We start from the raw sequence: 19,862 nt of genomic DNA, 5'->3' as shown, positions 1-19,862 counted from the left end.
GCCATCAGGACAGTGTGGGATAAGTGGGTGCACCACCTCCCCTTGTTTTACAACCCTGGGCCTAATGTCACCATTGATGAGCAGCTGATCCCATTTAGTTGTGAAACATATTGCTTTAAGTGTAAATGTGTTGCGTCTTTCCACTAACTCCACTTGATTATAACTGATTTATTTTTTTTATAAGATTTTATAAAAAAAAATTTAAAAAAACGAGAAGCACATTAATTCATAAATGTGATCTAACAAAGGTAAAGGGAAAAAATTAACCATGTTTGCTGTTCATATGGCTTGTAATTGGGATGAAGTAAACATCTGTTGAGTAATTTAACATAAAATTGTTTGATAGTGTTAATTTGGAAAGCCAAAACTCTAGCGGGTCCACCAGACCCATGAACACTGGCTGAGTAACAAAAATACGAACACCACACAAGGGTTAACAAAACGACAGGAGGCTGAGGTGAAGACGCTCAGATTTTCACTTCATTAGAAATGAGTATGTCAGAGGGACAGCTCAGCTCCACCATCCCTTCTTGGAGAGTGGATATATTGGACAAAGGAGGTTGAATATGGAGCTGCCAGACAGGAGGAAAAGAGGAAGACCAAAGAAAAGTTTCAGTCTGGTTAGAGTATAGCCCTGCAGAATCCTGTCAGCAATAAACACCAGGGACACACTTCTGCTGGCAGCCATACTGAGAGGGGCTCTGCAACAGACCTGCAACCTATGCATGGTGCCAGTCTCTTACTCATCTTCCAGCAGTGCACAGACATACATGCACCTTTTTACTGCACATGTGCCCAAGAAACTTCAACAGGATAAAATAAGAAAAAGTTAGTGTGCTTCATTAGTTAGGGTGAATTCAGCACTTAAGGTGCAAGTCTGGAAACACACAGCTAAACCTTTTGAAATGCATTAAAGGTATGTGTTATTTAATGCTAATCTTTCAACTGTCACACTATTATAGTCAGTATGACAAACCTAACATTTTTAATCTATGATAGGCTAACTCATTCTTTTAAAGTTTCCCCTCCTCATTTGCACTGATGTTTTAGCTTTTCCTCTCAGTCGTGAATAGAGAAATATGACCACTCATTAACGGATGACACGGTGTTTACTTTGCGAAAACAGAGAACCTGGTTTATTACCATTCGACTCCATCCACCACAGATATTACAGAGCAGATTCACAAGTATGAAGCTTTTTTTTTTTTTTTAATTTAAATTTAAACAGCAGCTGCTTTGTTTCCATACTCCACCCCCCTGACCTCCCCTCTCCCTCCCATTACCCCTGCCTCCTAATAGGGAAAAGCATTACAGGTGCAATATTTTATTTGGTGTGAAGACTGGCACCCTCAAATCATCCAGCTGTAATCAGTCATACTGTGAGAGGGTTTTTTCCTGTCTTACTATAAGTTTATCCTTTTTTTTTTTATATAAATTACAACCAGGATTTACATCCACCATCGTTCACTGCAGCCGCCAGGATCCATCTTCTCATTTCCAGACAACAGAAGAGATGTGACATTTAGAAGAGGGGGAAAATTACGACCGTCTACTGTATAAAAATGTACAGTGGCTTTATTGACATACATTCCATAGGTTAAACAGCTGCAAAATAGGAGGCACACCCAGTATTGCACTTCATTAAAAGTTCTGGCTCAAAACATAACCCAGAATATCAAACAAAACTGAAGTGAAGAGTAGCAACTTCGGAATACAGCTATTTTTGAATAGTATCATTATATACAAGATTAGATAAATCGTACACTATTTTCCTCCCAAACATAATGTTCTTAACAGTCTTATCCACCAACTCAACTCCTTTATTTTTCTTCTTCTGTCAACCCATGATGCACTTGACAGCGGAGAATACTGTACAAGTTTACGAAAAAGTTTACATACAACAATATTTTAAATTTATAGTTAGGAAGCTGGAAACACGGCCTGCTCCATATTTTCTTTTTTTCAACTTTTTTTCAGACCCACGCTGATCCACAGTTGTCTATATGCAAATGTAATTCATATTCAATGTTTAAACTTGTATTGTTACACTTGAGTGATCAGGAGGTGTGCAACGTCTATAGAAGCCGAGGGAATACAACGGCCGCATGCAAACACGTCACAAGAAATTTTTTTTTCTTCTTTTTTTTTTTCTTTTTAATTCAATTGTTCTTTTGTCCCCCTCCCTCCCCTCACCCATTCAGGTCACTCTGAACCCAAACGAGTTACTGCTCGCGGTCGCAGCGGAGCCAAGGATACTGACGGTGGTGAAAGAGCAGACCTGAGGACTCTCGGCGTAGAGCAGAAACCTGGTCCAGTGTCCAGGAGTCTTGGCAATGCAAGAGCCAAACTTGATGGCTGAGCTTCAGCAGCAGCCAGAAATCACAGTAGACAAACTGGTTTTCAGAAAAAGTCTTGTTGTTTAGAAGGTGTGGGCGTTCCTGCACACCCCGCAGCCAAGAGCAAACTCTTCCCCCGTTGGTGGGTGGACTACATGCAAAGGGCATTCAGTGCCCTCCAGCTGCTTGCCTTTAGGCCCTGTGACAGAGAGGATAACAATTACACATTAGCATTAAACCTCCTGGTAGCTAAATACAAAAAGAGATCAAGCTACTGTAGTCTGGGCAGGTGCAGGGAGCGCAGGACAGGATGTTGAAAATATTTTGTCATCCTAGAATTATACATTACTCCTCTTTCAGATGTAAGAACATTATGTTTCTCAAATAGGCCTGTCACAAAACCTTCCTTTGTGCTATAGTATCTGTAAAAACTGCAGATACTGTAGACAACAACAACAACAAGTGGAATGGGAGATGTAAACACAGGAGCAGCAAAAGGTCAGCTGCGTCTTTCGAGCAGTGTGATCAAGTTACAGCCCATCATTATTCAGAGTAAGAGACGGACACTCTCACTGATCTAAACACCTCAAAGACAGTGGCTCTGTACACAGTAACCAAGGTGACCAAGTTTCAGTCATTTGTTATTAAGTAGCAATTTCCAGGGTTAAAGATTAAGCTAAGCCGTGGCTACTGCAGTTTCTCAAATGAACACGTGAAGTTGACTCCAAATACAAGTGGAAACACACAGACCTGCATGTTAAGAGGAGAAGTGCCACAATAAACAGTTTTGGTTTTTGATGCCAAGTTCCTCTTTCATGCCATCTGAACAGGAACTGTTTTTGTTTTGTTTTCATAACCCACTCATTAAAATTATACTAAAGTTATCCCTTCGTAGGAGCACAAATACTCTGAGTGACAAGCAGATGCTGAAACAAGTGGGTGCTTCACTTTACTAAGCAAGCTTGCAAGTGCCTTCACAAACTTCACATTCTAATGCATAAATGGCTCCAAAAAGCTAAGATGGCAACGGTGAAAATGTCAAATTTGTGGCCAATTGCTGATAACATGATGACATCCATGTTTATGTATAGAATTATGACAAAGTACATAGGAATTGTTAAGCACCTGCAGGACAATGGGGCAGTTCCTCTTTGGGGACGCTGGTCATCCTCTGGAAGTCATCATGGCAGGCATTACAGAAGTGTGTGGTGCCAAAGCAGAAGAAAACAGCCACAGAGCAACAGTACCGGCATTTATACTCAAGGAAGTCTGTTCCATGCTTGGAGCACATCTGATGAAAGGACACAAAAGATATTAGGGCTGGGATTATATTCTGCTTTTCAAGGACAGACGAGCACCATTTTTAAGGAAAGCTTTGGCTTTCTTTCTTTATTGTTATTCACTTAACAGTTCATGTAATTTGCTCAAACGCACAACTTGCAAGTAATATAATTTGGCTTTCAAAGACACTGAACAACATAGGTCAGTTAGTTCTACAGATGTCATATTATTCATTTAAAGTGCTCCTCGCAGACACATTTCCCACCTGAGCCCTGGACACATCTGAGCATGCTCCACAGATCAGTTCACTGGGGTCGTAGTCGTCTCCCTGTCCTGCCTCTGCATCGCAGCGAGCCTCTCCCCCAAAATATGCCTGGAAAAGAAAAGCATCATTTATTCTCCATCCTTATAATACAGTTACACTAAAATATACTAGGTCTTTAATCCAGGTGGTACCTTCTTGCACTTGTAGCAAACATAGTATGCATATCTGTTCATGGCAAAGCCTGCAGGGTCATTGTGAAAGCGTGCCCCTGGTGTGGTTATTGCCTCACTCTTGTGCAGACCCTCGTACTCGAGCCTCATCAGAGCCTTCCTCCTCACATCCTCATAAAGCTCCTTAATGGGATCGAGCAGGTCCTTGATCACAGAGTGATTGATTTTGTTCTGCAAACAACGAGACAAACAGGCCAGCCAGTGTTGGGTTTACTTCACATGCTAAAATGATAATGAACAAAAGCAGTCGCAGTATGGGAGGGAAACGCTTTTTCAACAAAGCACTTAAACAAACTTGAGTCAATCAAAATTTAGGTGTGGTGAAAATAATTCAGTCCCTTTGTCTTCCCGTAAGTCAGAGAGGGTCAAGTAGCATTTTACCTTGCAAATGGGACATAACATGAACCCAAATGTGATCCGAGGCCCCAGCCAGCGATTTTCAAGAACACGCCGAGTGCACTGAAGGTGGAACACGTGAGTGCAGTCCAGCTGGAAACGGATCAAAAAGTTAAACATTAAACAGGAGGACAAATTTAAATCCAGATGTGACGCTTTTAATGAACAAAGAGCTACCTGTATAGCAGGAGCAGCAGACAGGGCTTCAGTGAAGCAGATCATACACATGTCATCTGCATCCTGTTTCAGGCAGCCTGTGTTCTTGTCACAGCCGTGCAGACATGGCAGGCAGCTGTCCTCGTTTTTGACTCCTCCACAAGGGTGTCCGCAGGGATGAGTCTTACTGCACGCCAGTTTAGCGTACTCCTGAGTGGCCACAGAAAAGAGTTGGTTAGTGTTAGGAAGTACAACACAAAATATTTGAAATTCAGCCTGGGCTAAGCTTAGAAAAATCGTAGAAATAAATCAGCTATTTATTTGTAACATAAATAGAAAACACACAAAATTACACTAAAACTAGGGGTGAAGGGATTTTTCAAGGCTCATTTCTCATCTTAAATTGTTAAAAAGGAAATCAGCTCTGAAGCTTAAATTTTTTGTTTGGTTGTCAGCAAGTTTCTGCAAAAACTACAAAGTTAAATTTGATGAAACTTTGCTGTTTGCCTGTTCTCAACTTTTCCGCAGAGTTCAACATCACCTCCAAAGTGTGCATCAGCTCTCTCAGACTCCTCACCCAGTATTTGTAAGGCTCACTCCAGATAAGTCTTTTAGACACAACTGAGGACCCTTTAGGTGCAGCTCAGGTTTATGACATTGAAAATATTCTATAACAATTTTTTATTGAAACTAAACCAGGTGCTCACAGTTTTAATAAACCCCTCAGTCCATCTGCATAGACTACAAGCACAGACACTGAGATTTCATGCCATAGATCAAGCGTGGTACCTGGCAGTCTGGATCTGAGCAGACGCTACCCACTGCAGACAGCTCGGTCCCATTTCTCGTGCCACAGAACCTGCAGGCATCTGAGCTGCTGGACGTTGGTTTACCTACAAAATTATTAGGCTTGGTCAAAATAGGAATAGATGAAGCCCTGAAAATGCAGCTTCAGTAGAAGTTATTTTATCAGCTTACTGGTATGGCCATATATATGCAATGCTACCCAACAAAGCCCATTTTAGTGTTACCTGTGTGCTCTCTGAACTCCACCATGGCCTTCATAGTCTTTGAGTCAGCCAGAGCCATGAGCCAGAACAGCTTGGTCCTCCCACAGCCTTCATGAAGATCCACCTTTATGGCCTCCTCTTCCTCTTTAAACACCTAAAACACATTAAAAATGATTGATTGTACACTACAAGAAAAATTATTTCCACTGCCTCAACTGCTTGTTATTGGGTGAAATATTGTCATATATTCAATAATAAATTATACTTAATAATTATACTTAAAGCTCCCCAACTGAGTGGCTACTTAATATCGTTTAATTTGTTTTTATTTGTCTCTAGTAATAAATTAAACCTCACCTGTCTCTGGTGAGAGCGTGTGCGTCTGTGCAGGTGAAGGAAGCGGTCACAGTCAGTGCAAAGGTTCCCACATATGTTACACAGGATGATGGCTGCTGTCTCACCATCATCATGGTTGTCACACATGGGCTGCAGACAGAAGACAAGTAAATGAATAATTACTCTTTTGATGATCTGTCTTTAATAATTTGTCATACAGTGTAGCTTTAAGCTTTTTCTCACCATCTGCTTCTGCTGGCCATCTTTGCCCATCCAGCGACCAGAGGACAGCCTGTCTACGTGATCTTGGTCCAGCACACACAGTGATGCCAAGGCCAGCCAGAGCTAGGTAACAGCAAAGGAACATGATATATAATAAATACACAGTATTTTTAAGGTTATATAATTGCTTATGACAAAATTTTCATACCCTTGTGGTTGCAATACAGCGTACAGGAGACCTATGCTCCTCCTCCATTTTGGTCAGTGCTATGATGGTCTCAGCTATTGCATTTTTGGTAACTCTGGACCAAGCGTCTGAAAGGTGCCCCTAATAAAGAGGTAATGTAGAGATAATTTTACCACATGAGAAATTTAACACAGCATGAAACAAGAGATGGCTTAAAAAGTCAGCAAAAACTTACAGCTGCCATGTCTTTAACCAACTTTATGATGATCTCCGCAATCTGTGGAGGAGTGGAGCCTTTCATCCACCAGTGGCTCTCCCCTCTGCGGATATAGCTGAGCATAACAGGAGGGGGCGACATGCTTAAGAATATAACACAGCTGTCATTTTTCAGGAACTACACCTCAGGAAATTTCAAGCATCCCAAATTTAAAAAAAAGACAGACCCTTACCTGGAGTTAAAGATCATTGGAAGCGTGACTGTGGTGACCCCTTTTCCTGCCGTCATTCCGGCTGCACCAGAGATCGTGGTGCCTTTGGCTTTCAGCTGCACAGTGAGGGCTTTTGCGATACAGCCCAGGAACATGTCCAAGATGCCAAGCTTGTTCCAATCACCTTTCTCTGTGGAGTGAATGATGTCACTGATGTCTGCTGGTGGCAGAGCCTTCACCCCAATGATGCTAGCAAGACGCACAGGCGTCACCTCCGGCAGGACACGTCTAAGCAGTGAAGTCACCTGAGAAGTAGCCAATCAGATGGTAAGCAAGATTATACTTTCAACAGGCTCACAAGGTATTTACATAAATATCTGTAAACACAAATATCTTAAAACCTTTTATGACAAAGTGACTCTACACCAAAATTTACAGTAATTTAAAAACAGAATTTATTGACGTCTTTGTTCTAGTTGGATCTCCATCTGATTTCTGGAAATCTTTTTTATCGTCTACATTTAACACAAAAATGAAACCAGAGCAGTTTTTTGTTTTTTTAAACCCTAAAAGCACTCATGAGGAATAATTAGATGGGTCCCCATTTTGTCTGTAAAACAGTCACACTGCCAAATCATGTAATTCCACTGAGTGCCAGAAGGTGGCACCACAACAGCAGGAACTGTCCAAGCTGCCAAACTTAAAACTAACTACACTAAGCAGCTTTCAAAATACTCACAGAATGTAATGAGGAAGGAAGTGTAATCAATACACAATCGATGCTGATGTAAATGTGTTTACAAGAAAGCCGCACAAGTTTCCTCTGATCATTAAACTGAAAGGTTTTTTTTGTTGTTGTTGTGTTTACATCCTCTCCCACCTGTCTCTGTACTCTTGGAGAAGCTGTGTGCAGCAGAGAAAACAGGTCCTGCATGAGCGTGAGCTGCTGGGCCAGGTACTGGCGGCCGACGTTGGAGCCGCTCAGAGCCAGGACCATGGACAGGAGCTCAAAGCAGTAGGCGTCAGAGGAGGCGTCATCGTCGCTGGGCTGAGAGTTGGCATTCTCTTTGCTGGAGATGGCGTGTTCCCACTCCTCTCTCACACGCGTTGCCTCCATGCGGATGGCTTGAACGATGTGTGCACAAACCTGAAAATGTCACACCACTGAGGTTAGCTGACGGAAGTAATATTTCCACGAAATGACAACGGAATTTCACTGTTGAGCGGTTTAAAGTGAAATTGCTATTGACCTGTTTCTGCAGGTTGGTCAGTTTGCTCCTGCTAAAAATGATTCCCACCATGTGCTCCTTGAGGTCAGCGTCAGAAGGTGCCTGTTCACAGAAATGCAAGATGAGCACGTATAAAACATCAGGTTTGAGGTCACTAAACAAACAGTTAAATAACTAAAGTGCTGACCTTGTCTTCTCCCTCTGGAGATGAAAGCAGGTTTTTCTCCTCCTGCTCTGGAGTTGGCTCTGCATCTCCACAGATTAGTTTTCCAAACACCTACATTTACAAACAAAGGTTAAGAAAGAGTAACGCTTACAAGTGTTTAGAGCTAATTGCGGGTATGTGAAAAAGGCAGATAAGCAGACCTGTGAGGTAATTAAGCGGAAAACTCTGAGAGTCTCAGCTTCACAGTTCTTCTGCTGGGCCATGCTGGCTGAGATTTGTCCGGGTATCTTGATGGCTTCGCCGTCTTTCCAACCGAGGACCTTCACCTGACGTACTCTCAGGGTGTTTTCAGGACCTTTCAATTCCACCTTGATCACATGATGATCCCCTCCAGGAAGCTCACTCGTCACCCAGCCCATGTGACGCGAGTCGAGGTCAGCCTGTGACAGAATCGCAGAAAGGTAGAGAACTGCCATGTTATTTGATGGTTTGTTGTTTCTTATTCCTTATTTCAAAAGGAGAATAATTTAGAAGTAAACTGTATATGCAGCCCAGAAAACAAGAGCCATTCACTGTGAAGCAAGTTAAATTATAGATACCTGCTTGATTCTGCAGAGGTCTTCTATTGCTTTTCCACACAGGAATGTCACAGAAGTAACTTTGTTCTGTAAATATAAGGGGGGAAAAAAGAATTTTACTCAAATCCATCAGGAAACTGTTGCAGAAGCAGGATTTTAACCACAACGCTTGTTGTGCCGTTGCTTGCTTACCCCAATGTCCCTGGAGTTGTCCACATGAACAGACACCTTAACAGCGTTTATGCCTTTCACACAGCTGATGGTGATGCTCTTGGTTTTGTTTTTGTCTTCATCTCCAGACTCCCAGAAGGTCTCGGTGGAGCCGTCTGTTAGGCTGCCAATCATGGCAGGGCGACTGGACGTCTTGATGTCTACTACACTGGTCAGGTCCTTCAAACAGGTGACCAGGCAGAGATCCTGTACGAGGTACAAACGCATTTATCAAGTTAAATCATGACAGATGAGTAAGCTCAGGTGCTGGCTGCTAAATACGCTGTTAATTTTCTTGCCTGGCTCATTGCTTCATATCCGGACTGCACGCTGATGTTGAAGCTTTCCTCACTGTCTCCATCATCTGACTTGGATAGGATATTGTTGATGTGATGGAAAACATTGCTCTGGTGGAGGAACTGGTGGTCGGACTGCTTGAACTTGAGACTCCAGCACCTTAAACAAAGAGTCACAATCATTTATATTCCCACAGAAGCTCAGAGCTGCTATAATTACAAAAGGAGGCACAAAGGAGAAACTGTACCTGAGTGCCATCTGCTGTAGTGAGCTGCCACTGGGAAGTGACATCATGAGGTCAGAGATGGTCTGAAGGAGGCGGTGGAAGGTGTGGGGCAGAGGATGAGCTGCTTCCCCAGCAATAACAATGTCAGACAGAGGGTGTTCGCAAACGCCAAGGTCTCGCTCCTGTGCAGAGTCGATGTTCATAATTAGAAAGTACAGTAAAGCCACCTTCTTATCACCCTCCGTAACTTTAAACAACTCATTACCTGTTCTAAATTTTCTTTGTTCCCCTTATTCTCATCGTCTTCCTCATCCTCAGGTTCAAATGGCGATGGCGTGAGCGATGCTACAAAATGCCAGAGAATATCATGCAGAGAGGTGGTCTGGATCACATTGCACAGAAGCCAGTTGAATGCCTGACAGGGAAATGAAAAAAAATGTATTAGTCTTATTATAATATAGAAATGGGTGTAATATTAAAATACTTGACTACGAACCCAAGATATTGTAATTAAAAAATAATTAAGGCAAGACTGAGTTGTGTTATTCAGACAACTTTACCTCCATGGCAAACACCCTGCAGGCAGACTTCCTCAGTGCATGCTTCATGGCCACCTCTAGGCCCTCCAGGTCATGGTGCTGGATAACAAAAGCCAGGACGGGCCACTGGAAGTTCCTCTCACCCTTACTGAGGGAGCCGTGGGCTGAGATCAGCCGGGATAGCTCAGGGGATGGGTGACGTAACAGGGAAGAGCCAACTTCTGTACAGAAGACAAAGTAGTTTATTTATACACACGGTGCTGTAACTCACTCTGGAAGGACCAATAAGCACTTTTTGAAATGACAAGACGCGATTACCTGCATCACCACTATGGACCCTGCGTCTGGGCACAGCTTTGACCCGTGCTGGAGAGGGTGAATGTTGCTTGTCATATTCTGATGCGACAACTGAGTAAGACCTCTGAAACACCGTCCGCTTAGCTGTGTCACTGTCTGTGATTGGACTGGTCTCGAGACTAAAAGACACAAACAAACAAATGCTGGTTACCCCTTAAATATTTTTAAGGACATTGAAGTACTTTAAACACAATATCAAAGTGTTGGCTGACAGAACAGTACATGGACATGTTCAGCAGCTACTGAAGCTGTGGGAGGAAGGGACGGATGAATGTATAGATGTTAACAATAAAAAAAAAAAACCTTTACATAAACACAAAGCCTTCTTTGTACAATTTAAGATGCGGATTGCCATGACAGAGGCGGATGTTTTTAATTAAGTGTGCTGGCTGTCAGAATGTGCAGGGGAGAGACACAAGCTGGGAACAACTTGTGCAAACAGTGTCTATTGGTACAATTGCATCATCTGTTGGTCAGTTATGAATAACAATGTGGGAACAAATAACCTAACATATAAACCAAAAAAGAAAAAATCTCTGTAATAGGAAATCAGAGCTGCAATTAACTCTTCTTTTAAATAAAAGTAGTAAAAATTACATTCATTGTCAATTACCTGGGTGGCATTGATTTCATGTTGCTCTCTGGTTCCTCAAACACATTGGGGCAGGCGTCAGGGGTGACTGAAATATAGGGCGCGGGAACAGATGTTGAGCGTAGATACCTCATCTCATCTTGGAAGAGGTTATCATCTTGGTAGGCTCCGAAGTTCTCAGTGTGTTGTCTAAAGGAAGAGAGTGAGAGACTCAAATCTTTATGAGCACACATCACTGTAAGGTTTTCTTTTCTATGTCCGAGCTTGTAATTACCTAGCTAGTGTCTGTAGGTAGAGGCAGCCCATTTTATTGGGGAGTTCTTCTGAGACACCCTCCTTCAGGCTGGGGAGGAGGTGGGAATGAAGAGGCCGAGGAGGGTGGTGGCACAGCATGCTCGGTTCAGCTGCACTGCTGAGGGACAGTAGGAACAATGCGTTGGCCCGAATCACCTGGTGGGCCTCCATAGTGGGCAGCGCCCTTGGAGTCTTCACCTGCAGAGGTTTCTTCCTCGACTGCTTCACCTGGAAAATAAAGGAAAACAACGAAGTTTATTTCATGGAAGTCAGTATGATGTCAGAAGCTGATTCAAGGAGGAAGATTTAAAAACAGTACCTTCTCCCGGGCAGCAGTCTGTTTCTCTCTTAGGTATTTCTCCCGACAGCGATCACACACCAGGTACCAGGTGCTGCCCCCTATGCCGCCGTCTCCACAGTTTCCAGCCCAACCACCACAGAAGTGGCCAATACTGTTGTAGCCCTGACCCCCTGCATACCGGCCACAGCCTGCCATAATAACACAAAGGAGGGACGTTAAGAAACAGAAAAGACTTACAATTTAAAGTGTGTTACAAGATACCACTGACTGTACCTGGATGAGCCTGCCTCATATGGTACGTGACAGGGTAAGGGTGCGATTCTCCACACAGCTCACAGATGGTGTCTTTCTCCGGTCCACCCATTGCAAGTTGGGCCATCTCTCCAAACAGATTCCCTCTTGGACGCACCTCTGCCTTTTCCCTTTTCTTTTTCTCCTTCTTTGCCTTTTTACTGTCTTTCTCATGCTCTTTCTTTTTTAAGATGGCACTGGATCCCGGACTGGGGAAGATCATGTTCTGAGTTGCTGCCTTGATGGTGGCCATAGAAATGTCCTCCCAGAATGCAACCAAATGCTGCAGTGTTAATGGTAAGATTGATTTTGCCCTCATAGAGGGATGGGACGTCATTTCATAGGAAATGGACTCTCCTTTTCCATCCTCACACTTCTCTGGCAGCGGAGGTTCCTTCAACATAGACAGCACCTTGTTTTTGTTGATGCTGCCCATTTTGGAGATGTCTGGGCCATGTGGAGCAATATTAAACATGTTAAGTGCAGAGGAAATCTCCAAGGAGTGGCGATTCTTTAATTTGCTCTCCTTCTCCTCAGCGCCCTGTCCTCCCAGGGAGCTGCGAATGGGGGCGTGCTCTTTGGTTAAGTCTGGGTTGAACTTGAGGAAGGAGGAGCAGGCCATGGCATCATGGACAATGCCTTCATGCCACAGGAATGCTGCAAAGACTGCGCGTGCACATTCAGCCACCGAGGGAGACATGGCCTGTTTGGCAGGTTCTGTAATCCTAGTTGTGCTCTCTCCTTTAAACAGAGGCCCGGATTTGTCCTTTTTAGAACGCGTGTGTCGACTGGAGGTTTTGCGGCTGACTTTGGGTGAAGAGCGGCTCTTTAGTTCCTCTTCGACAGGGGCTTTGCCGATGCTGAAGTGCACCTTACACGAGCCTTCTTCAGCATTACGGAGCTCCACATTCTCATCATTGACATCCTCATTGGAGAGGAGAGCGCTAGAGGTGCAGACCTCCACGACTTCACTGTGCAAGTTCTCTTGGGTAACATGTGGTGAGGGAACACGGTTCTCTGCGTTGCCGGTCATCCCTTTATTTGGGTCTTTAGGAGACAGTTTAGGTTTGGGGGAGGTAGATCTGCCCCTAAGTGGCTCTGTAAGGGGAATCTTCTTCTTTCTCAGTGTGTCTGGGTCCAGAGTATAAGAGTCTGATTTGGATCTCTCTCTTGGAGGATCGAGCTGGGCTTTGGACGAAGGGCTAACTTTAGGTGGGAGGTTCTTGTCATGGTGGGGTGAAGAAGAGTGCTGGGAAGAGTTGCTGGAGGGGCTAGACCTGCCTGACGTGGATATACTTTTTTGTTTGGGAGAGGAAGAGCGAGAGCCAGGATTCGGAGACTCAGACCGATTTCCTGAAGTTCTACCATCTGCCTTTAGAGCCTGCAGTGTGTTGTGATTGGGCGAGTGGGAGCGGCTGTGCGAGTCAGACCTCAGTTTGGCCGTGTCCGACCGCAGTATAAGGGCCTCGCTAGCTGTCATTCCACCCTCACTTGTTTTGACCCTGCTCTGCTCAGAGGAGCGACTTCCGCGGCTCTCCTGTTTGGCTGAGCGATTCTCCTGACGGTGTTTGGAGGCTGGGGACATCGGCCGTGCACCAGGCATGAGGTTCCCTCGCTCACCTAAACATTAACAGGTGAAACTCAGTTACACCACAAAAAAAAAAAAAGGTATCATCACTGGTAAGAGTGAAAAACAAAAACGTAATAAGAAAAACAAAGAAAGGTACAGAAAAACTGAATGAGAAGAGTAAAAAGAGAGCTAATGTCAGGAATGTGAAAGATGTTATGTCTTTTAATGTAAATGGCAGTGATACATTTTATTAAAACAAACTAGTGACTTTTATGTGACCATCTAGATCAGGGGTGTCAAACTCATGTCATGGGCCCATGCAGCCCACGTTGATCTTAAACGGGCTGGACCATTTCTGGCAGTGTCAGTTTAACTACACATTTAAAATGCCTGAGATATCTTAATATATACGAAAAGGTGCAATTTTTAAACAACATGTCTCGGTTTTTCTAAATGATAATAGATTTTGTTCATTTTCTTTAACACTAATGAAAAAATTAAAATCCACTTACTGTGCACCCACTGTAAAAACTGAATTTCTATAGAAGACAGTGAAAAAACAGGAACTTTTGTTTTTTTAAAATAATTTATCCATTACTTAATTACTGTGGCATAGTATAAACGGCAATAGCCGAATCAATCATTTATCAGTAGGATAACATTGTGCAAAGCCATGCACTGTCCCTGATTGGAGTCTTTACTGAGCCAGTTCTGGCCCCTGGCCCTAATGTTTGACACCTCTGATCTAGATGTTTTGCAAATGAGACTGCTACTGGATAATGGAAGCACTGATGAAAGATGAATCTCAGCCCAGTTCAGGGAACACTCCTAATAATACTAGAAATAGCCTTGGTATTGACCAGAAACCAAGTAATTATATGCCAACTACAAATATCCAAAAAATGTCTATTCAATGAACAGCTTGAAAATTCGTATTTTCTAACTGACTTTAAAATCATGTGCAACACTGAATAAGTCTTAAATGCAGTTTTTCCTCAATTTTCTTCCCATTAGACTTTAAATATTTTAAACTCGACACCATAATTTAAAGCTTTGCACTAACATAATCCCCCCCAAAGTTGAGCACAAAGCCCTCGATTCACCACAGAGCAGACTTGAGTTCCTACCAACCCTCTGTTCAGTCTGAGGGGAGGCATGATGCATGATGTGATTACCCACCCTTTTGCCTCAGAGCGAGAGATGAGAGAGCAGTACCATGCCCAGCCACGGACACATTGCTTTTGTGCACACGTTCGCGAGAAGCAAGGCTGCATGATGAACCATCTACAGCGGAAAACAGTGGAGCAGGTAAACAAACAAGACATGGAATGCAAGGAGGCCACCGCAGAGAAAAAGAAAGAAGGCATAGAGGCAATGGAGTCAAGGAGGTGGAGTAGAAAGTGGCAAAAGGACAACATGTTACAGTGATGAGGGGCTCAACAGACAGACAAACTGACTGGCGTGTAGAAACACTTATAGAAGAATAACAGAAAAACAAAGAACCCTGTAAATGTCATGGACAAAGTTGTGCACATGTTTTAGTTAATTTGTGAAATCCTCTCCTCTTTTGGGGCCAACAATACAACCTTTGGTAGGATGTCTTAAACGGACAAAGGCTGCAGAACTCACAGTTTAACTGCTTAAGATACTTGGTTATACGGCAGATACTTATTTTTTTTTTTTTATTTTAGGGTGGGGGTGGGGGAAAGATATTCACTTTATTTAAAACTCTGTATTTCCTGGAAAGGCATTGATTGTGAAGATCGGATTGCCCTACGAAAAAGCAAGATTAATAGATTAGTGAGCTATGTCGAGCTCAAAGCCAGAGTTTTCAGTATCATGAAAGTGATCCACTTTTTACCTGGCTAAATCACCATGGTAACTTATGCTGAACCTAACCTGGTCCAGACCAGATTATGTTCAGTTTCAAATAAAGTTTGGAAATCAACTGAAAGTGCCATGTTTTAACCAGCTCTTTCATTTTCAGCACGTTTTAAAGTACAAGATTCTCTACTTGGCAAATGCAACTTGTTAACCTACACCTTATCATCATGAATGAAGCCCAGCTATAAAGTTACAGCACTGTGCATTGCATTGTCTTTGGAAGGTACATGCATTTCCCAAGAGGGAATATTCTTATACAAAACATCCCTTTTTATGTGAACACAGAACATGAAGCAGAAAATCCAGCATAACAGACACATGTGATAACCATGGTCATGAAACTCATCATCTCCGACTGGGCTTTTAGGTTTCGTCAAGCCAGCTAACGCAAAGAAAGCTTGACTTTGTTGAACTTCCTTCATAGTACATCCATCTCCGAGTTGATACAGCATTTTCAGTAATGTTATTTATTTAGTTTCATTTAGAAAAGGTGGCCATTATAAAATTATTGGAGGTTGGAAGATTGCTAGTATACTAAAACAAGAACATAAATTAAGAAGTTGAGCATTTAAAAAAAGCAAAACAACAACAAGAACAACAACATTTCCCTGCTCTCCATGACATCTTCAGGGCTCCGTAACAAATAGATAACAGATTAAAAACAAAAAAACAACAAGTAGACAGGACACAGTAGAGCAGAGGAAAAGACCAACAGGGAGAAAGGGTGCTACACAGGCAGAAAATATTAGAGACAAGTGAACTGATTTTGGATGGTGTTACAAGACAGTGTCTTTTGAATTGCAGGGCTTTTAAAAATTTGAATTATAAATTTCAAGCGCAAACTTGTTATACATAGAATATCATTAGTTAATAGCTGTTTTTATTTATTTATTTATTTTTTGCTTAAGCCGTTCATTGTTTAAAACAAACAAAAACAAAATCCCCCAAAACCTAATAATTACTATAAACAAACAACTGTTCAGACTTCTGTTTGCATTTTCTGTCACAGCCTGGGCTGTTTGAGGTGAAAGTGAAACAAGCTGTTACTAAAGGATGGAAGATGCAGATTTCATTTCAAAGCAGCAATGAAGCAGATGAAGAACAGGGTAAAAGGCACGCTAAACAAGAGAGCAAGCACAGCAAGCAGAAAATTAAGCAACTTGGCCAATTACTTGAGCGCATGGCAAAAATATCCCGTTGACTTGGATATAGAGTCTATTAATGTTTGAAATCTTGCTTAGAAAACAAGTGAAAGTACCAGCTCATGGATTATTTAAAGGTAATGTCACCTGTTTTTTATAAGAAACAAGATTTAAGCATGGAATAGACTTGTTGGCTTGTTAAGGATATTTCTGCACCGTACAACACAACTGTGCCGATATGTGTCACATATCATCCTGTTCTCCCCCAAAAGTACAGATAAATTAAAAACAGATTACAATTCCATGAAACGAAACGTTGGGAGGAAAAGGATCAAAATCTGTGCTAGCAAGCGCTGTCAGAAAGCTGGACAGACTTACTCAGAAGCTGTGGTTGTGGCTGAGACAGTTGGGAGGGGGATTGTCCAAACACAAATGGGCTGTGGACAAGGGAGGAAGAGGAGGGAGGTTGGGCAGCTTGCTCAAATATGGAGGAGGAGGGAGCTGCTGAGAGGAAGGGCCCAGACTGAATGGAATTCAGTATGGCACTCAACCGGTCACCTGCAAACATGGAGACAGAGGAAGGGGACAAACTAAAGCTTTTACTATGGTTTAAGGATTCTAAATGGGGGATGTAGGTCAGTCACCTATTTTTCTTATCAATCATTTCAATCATCGGCCAGGAGGAGGAGTTATTATGGGCATCCGGAGTCCCAGCAGTCCTGTTCATAGATGGAATTGGGAAACTAGCATGAAGCCTAGGTGGGCTTAATACTATTCTGGATGAACTGAGCACAAAAAGTTCTAGTATGGTCCTAGGTTTAAAAAAATAAATAAATCAATCAATCAAAAAAGACAAGCCAAGAAGTATATAAAGAAGAAACTACAACTCCCAACAAGTATTTTATTGAAGGGGGAAAAAAAATCGAATTGGTTACTTTAAAAATCTGCCCAGTACAGGGTATGTTCTACCAGAGTACTACCAGATAACTCCAGCAACTACAGAGTGGTGGTTTATTCCTATTAGCAACAACAAATTGTACTTTTTTCACCACAGCACAGCAACACTTCCTCCCTTTTCCTAACAGTTTATGGAAAATGTATATTGTTCTTTTTATTATTTTATTTTAGGGCTCAGTGTTACAAAAACCCTGCGTGTCCTCACAAGAAGTTCCAAGATCCTCATCTTGGGAAAATCTCACTGCATAGCTTCTCCTTAGTGAAAGGTTTCACTGCGCACCAAGCTGCAAAACTTGGTCGATACACATTTCCAGAGTTTTTTTTGTTTTGTTTTTTTAAATGTCTATAAAATACATTGTAAAGTGAGGGCTGATAACCATTAGCACACCATTTCTTTTTTTAAGGTTTCTCTGTCCTGCACACTCAGACCCCACTCATAATGCCGCCTCACAGCATGAAAGCTCAATCCAGAGGTGGCTAGTGATTCAGACTTTCCATTAGACGGCTCAGTGGGGGCTTTCAACTCATGCACGAGTTGTAAAATCTAGTTGGACATGCTTGTATTAGTTGAGTATTTATTCTAGACGTGCATTTCCACGCACATTTTCTATGTTTCAGTGAATATTTTCAGCACCACTTTATTATTTTTATAATCTGTATTGAATTACAGATTTAATACCACTTCTACAGGTTGGTTGACTATGTACCTTGCGTAAATGGGAAGGACTTTTCAGGTCAAGGTAAATACAAACATTCACGACAAACTACCATTGATTACCCAAGCCCCTGTTAAAAGGATGCAACTACATCCATTTCTCCACATTACAAGCAGTCTTAACTTCATCCAAGTATAACGGTAATCCAAAGGCACTCCTTGCCAACAGACATTTAGAGAAGAAAGCTTGACAATGTGTTTACAATCTGCATAGCAAAGGTATTATGCAGGTGCATTAGAGTTGCAGATTTATTGCATCTGACATCTAGACAAGTAAAACAACCTTCAACTTCAATCATTGTGCATAACATAACCAGAGTTCTCTGATTAGCATGACTAAGAATCCTAACGGGGCAACCTCCTTTTTGTGAAAGAGCAAAGCCATTTGAAAAAAAAAACAAAAACTGCTACTTTGGTAACAGAAACACTGACTTTAATTAGGTGATGTTTGCAGTATTTGGCAATATATTGTAGAAAACATTGCAAACAAACATTGAAAACAAAGCCCCTACTAGCCCAAATGACCAGGGGCACACTGACTGGCCCATGCAAGCAAATTTATGCCTGACAATGCAGAAATATCAGGCATGAAATAACAAAAGGTAGACACAATAAAAAGCATGCACAACAAAAAGAGATGAAAGATGGCGCCTGTGATTTGAAAAGACCGACCGACTCCAACTGCATCACTTAAACTAAGGTCTGATACTAGTATACACTGTGACTGCAAATTTCTTCTTTTTTTAACGTTATAAACAAATTAAATTTGATAAAGCAACATATCTGCATAGCAAAAATGAATAAAATTGTTTCATTTTTATACGCAAAGAGTGGCGTTTGGTGAGTAATGGTTTATTTGAAAGGATTTTAGTGAGAAGAGCAAGTAAAAGTCCTGATGCCTTTGTTACAATAAAGTACAAGATAAACAAGAAAAGGAAGCAAAGAGAATCTATATCTTGGAACGGTGATCTGCACATGATGCATTTTTGTAAAGTTAACTCTACTCCAAGCTGACCTTACCTTTGTTGTTGGAGATGCCATAGTCAAAGCCCTGTGCTCCATTTGAAGTTGAGGCTCTATTGAAGGCCTGCACAGAGAAAGGGCTGGGTGGCGGGGTCTGGTTCCCATGCTCAAGCAATGCTTGCTCTGAAAAAGTCAATTTAATAATATTGTTTCATCATAATCTGGCATTAGGAGGGCTTAAATCTGGGTTAGAAACTGTTTAATCAGCCACGCCACCTACCATCATCGTGGCGAAGGTATTGGTTTCCACCACGGTCTCTGGCCAGTGACCAGGCCTCTCCTTCATCACTCTCACAGAACTCCACTACACTGTTCTTATCCAGCTGTACCCAGGTTCCCTCTGAGTTGACCACCTGATACATAAGCAACACTATTTATCCATGCTCATACATACACACACGCACAAACAGCAGATTTAAATCCACTTTCAAAATCAGCTACAGTCAATTTTCTTATTCACCCACCCTACAACCACCGTATCCACCACATACAAAAAGGTTCTACGCAAGATCACTGACATGCAAGTATTCATCCCATCTGATTGACACATACAGAATATAGAGCAGCAGATCACAATAAATTGATTTGGTGTATTAGCAGACACAGCTAGACAAAACTGATGAGCTGAAATTTAAAAAAAAAAA

The 19,862-nt window shown here is 42.2% G+C and overlaps 1 protein-coding gene across 21 annotated transcripts in view; it reads right to left on the bottom strand.

Annotated features, from left to right (window-relative positions):
- Positions 1-1,108: 1,108 nt before the first annotated feature.
- Positions 1,109-19,862, bottom strand: part of mycbp2 (MYC binding protein 2) — a 62,615-nt gene continuing 43,861 nt past the window's right edge. For 10 of the 21 annotated variants that reach the window (XM_063497255.1, XM_063497265.1, XM_063497270.1 and 7 more), the window contains 32 exons: positions 19,439-19,571; positions 19,216-19,341; positions 16,902-17,081; positions 14,677-14,781; positions 11,910-13,547; positions 11,655-11,824; positions 11,316-11,563; positions 11,063-11,230; positions 10,411-10,568; positions 10,114-10,313; positions 9,819-9,968; positions 9,575-9,735; positions 9,330-9,486; positions 9,013-9,237; positions 8,842-8,907; positions 8,443-8,682; positions 8,264-8,353; positions 8,098-8,178; positions 7,728-7,994; positions 6,869-7,152; positions 6,655-6,778; positions 6,441-6,560; positions 6,254-6,355; positions 6,032-6,160; positions 5,696-5,828; positions 5,454-5,557; positions 4,686-4,874; positions 4,494-4,601; positions 4,074-4,283; positions 3,883-3,990; positions 3,462-3,627; positions 1,109-2,535 (listed from right to left, as the gene is read on the bottom strand). In XM_063497255.1, coding sequence (XP_063353325.1) covers positions 2,420-2,535; positions 3,462-3,627; positions 3,883-3,990; positions 4,074-4,283; positions 4,494-4,601; positions 4,686-4,874; positions 5,454-5,557; positions 5,696-5,828; positions 6,032-6,160; positions 6,254-6,355; positions 6,441-6,560; positions 6,655-6,778; positions 6,869-7,152; positions 7,728-7,994; positions 8,098-8,178; positions 8,264-8,353; positions 8,443-8,682; positions 8,842-8,907; positions 9,013-9,237; positions 9,330-9,486; positions 9,575-9,735; positions 9,819-9,968; positions 10,114-10,313; positions 10,411-10,568; positions 11,063-11,230; positions 11,316-11,563; positions 11,655-11,824; positions 11,910-13,547; positions 14,677-14,781; positions 16,902-17,081; positions 19,216-19,341; positions 19,439-19,571 — 6,456 coding nt within the window. In that variant the 3' untranslated portion in view covers positions 1,109-2,419. The remainder of the gene's footprint in view (positions 2,536-3,461; positions 3,628-3,882; positions 3,991-4,073; positions 4,284-4,493; positions 4,602-4,685; positions 4,875-5,453; positions 5,558-5,695; positions 5,829-6,031; positions 6,161-6,253; positions 6,356-6,440; positions 6,561-6,654; positions 6,779-6,868; positions 7,153-7,727; positions 7,995-8,097; positions 8,179-8,263; positions 8,354-8,442; positions 8,683-8,841; positions 8,908-9,012; positions 9,238-9,329; positions 9,487-9,574; positions 9,736-9,818; positions 9,969-10,113; positions 10,314-10,410; positions 10,569-11,062; positions 11,231-11,315; positions 11,564-11,654; positions 11,825-11,909; positions 13,548-14,676; positions 14,782-16,901; positions 17,082-19,215; positions 19,342-19,438; positions 19,572-19,862) is intronic. The other 11 variants (XM_063497272.1, XM_063497275.1, XM_063497277.1 and 8 more) reach the window with 9 other exon arrangements.

Source organism: Pelmatolapia mariae, linkage group LG16_19 (genome assembly GCF_036321145.2).
Source record: "Pelmatolapia mariae isolate MD_Pm_ZW linkage group LG16_19, Pm_UMD_F_2, whole genome shotgun sequence".
NCBI classification, from domain to species: Eukaryota; Metazoa; Chordata; class Actinopteri; order Cichliformes; family Cichlidae; genus Pelmatolapia; species Pelmatolapia mariae.
Note: the sequence above shows the minus strand (reverse complement) of the source record. Positions and strands in the feature narration are given on the sequence as shown.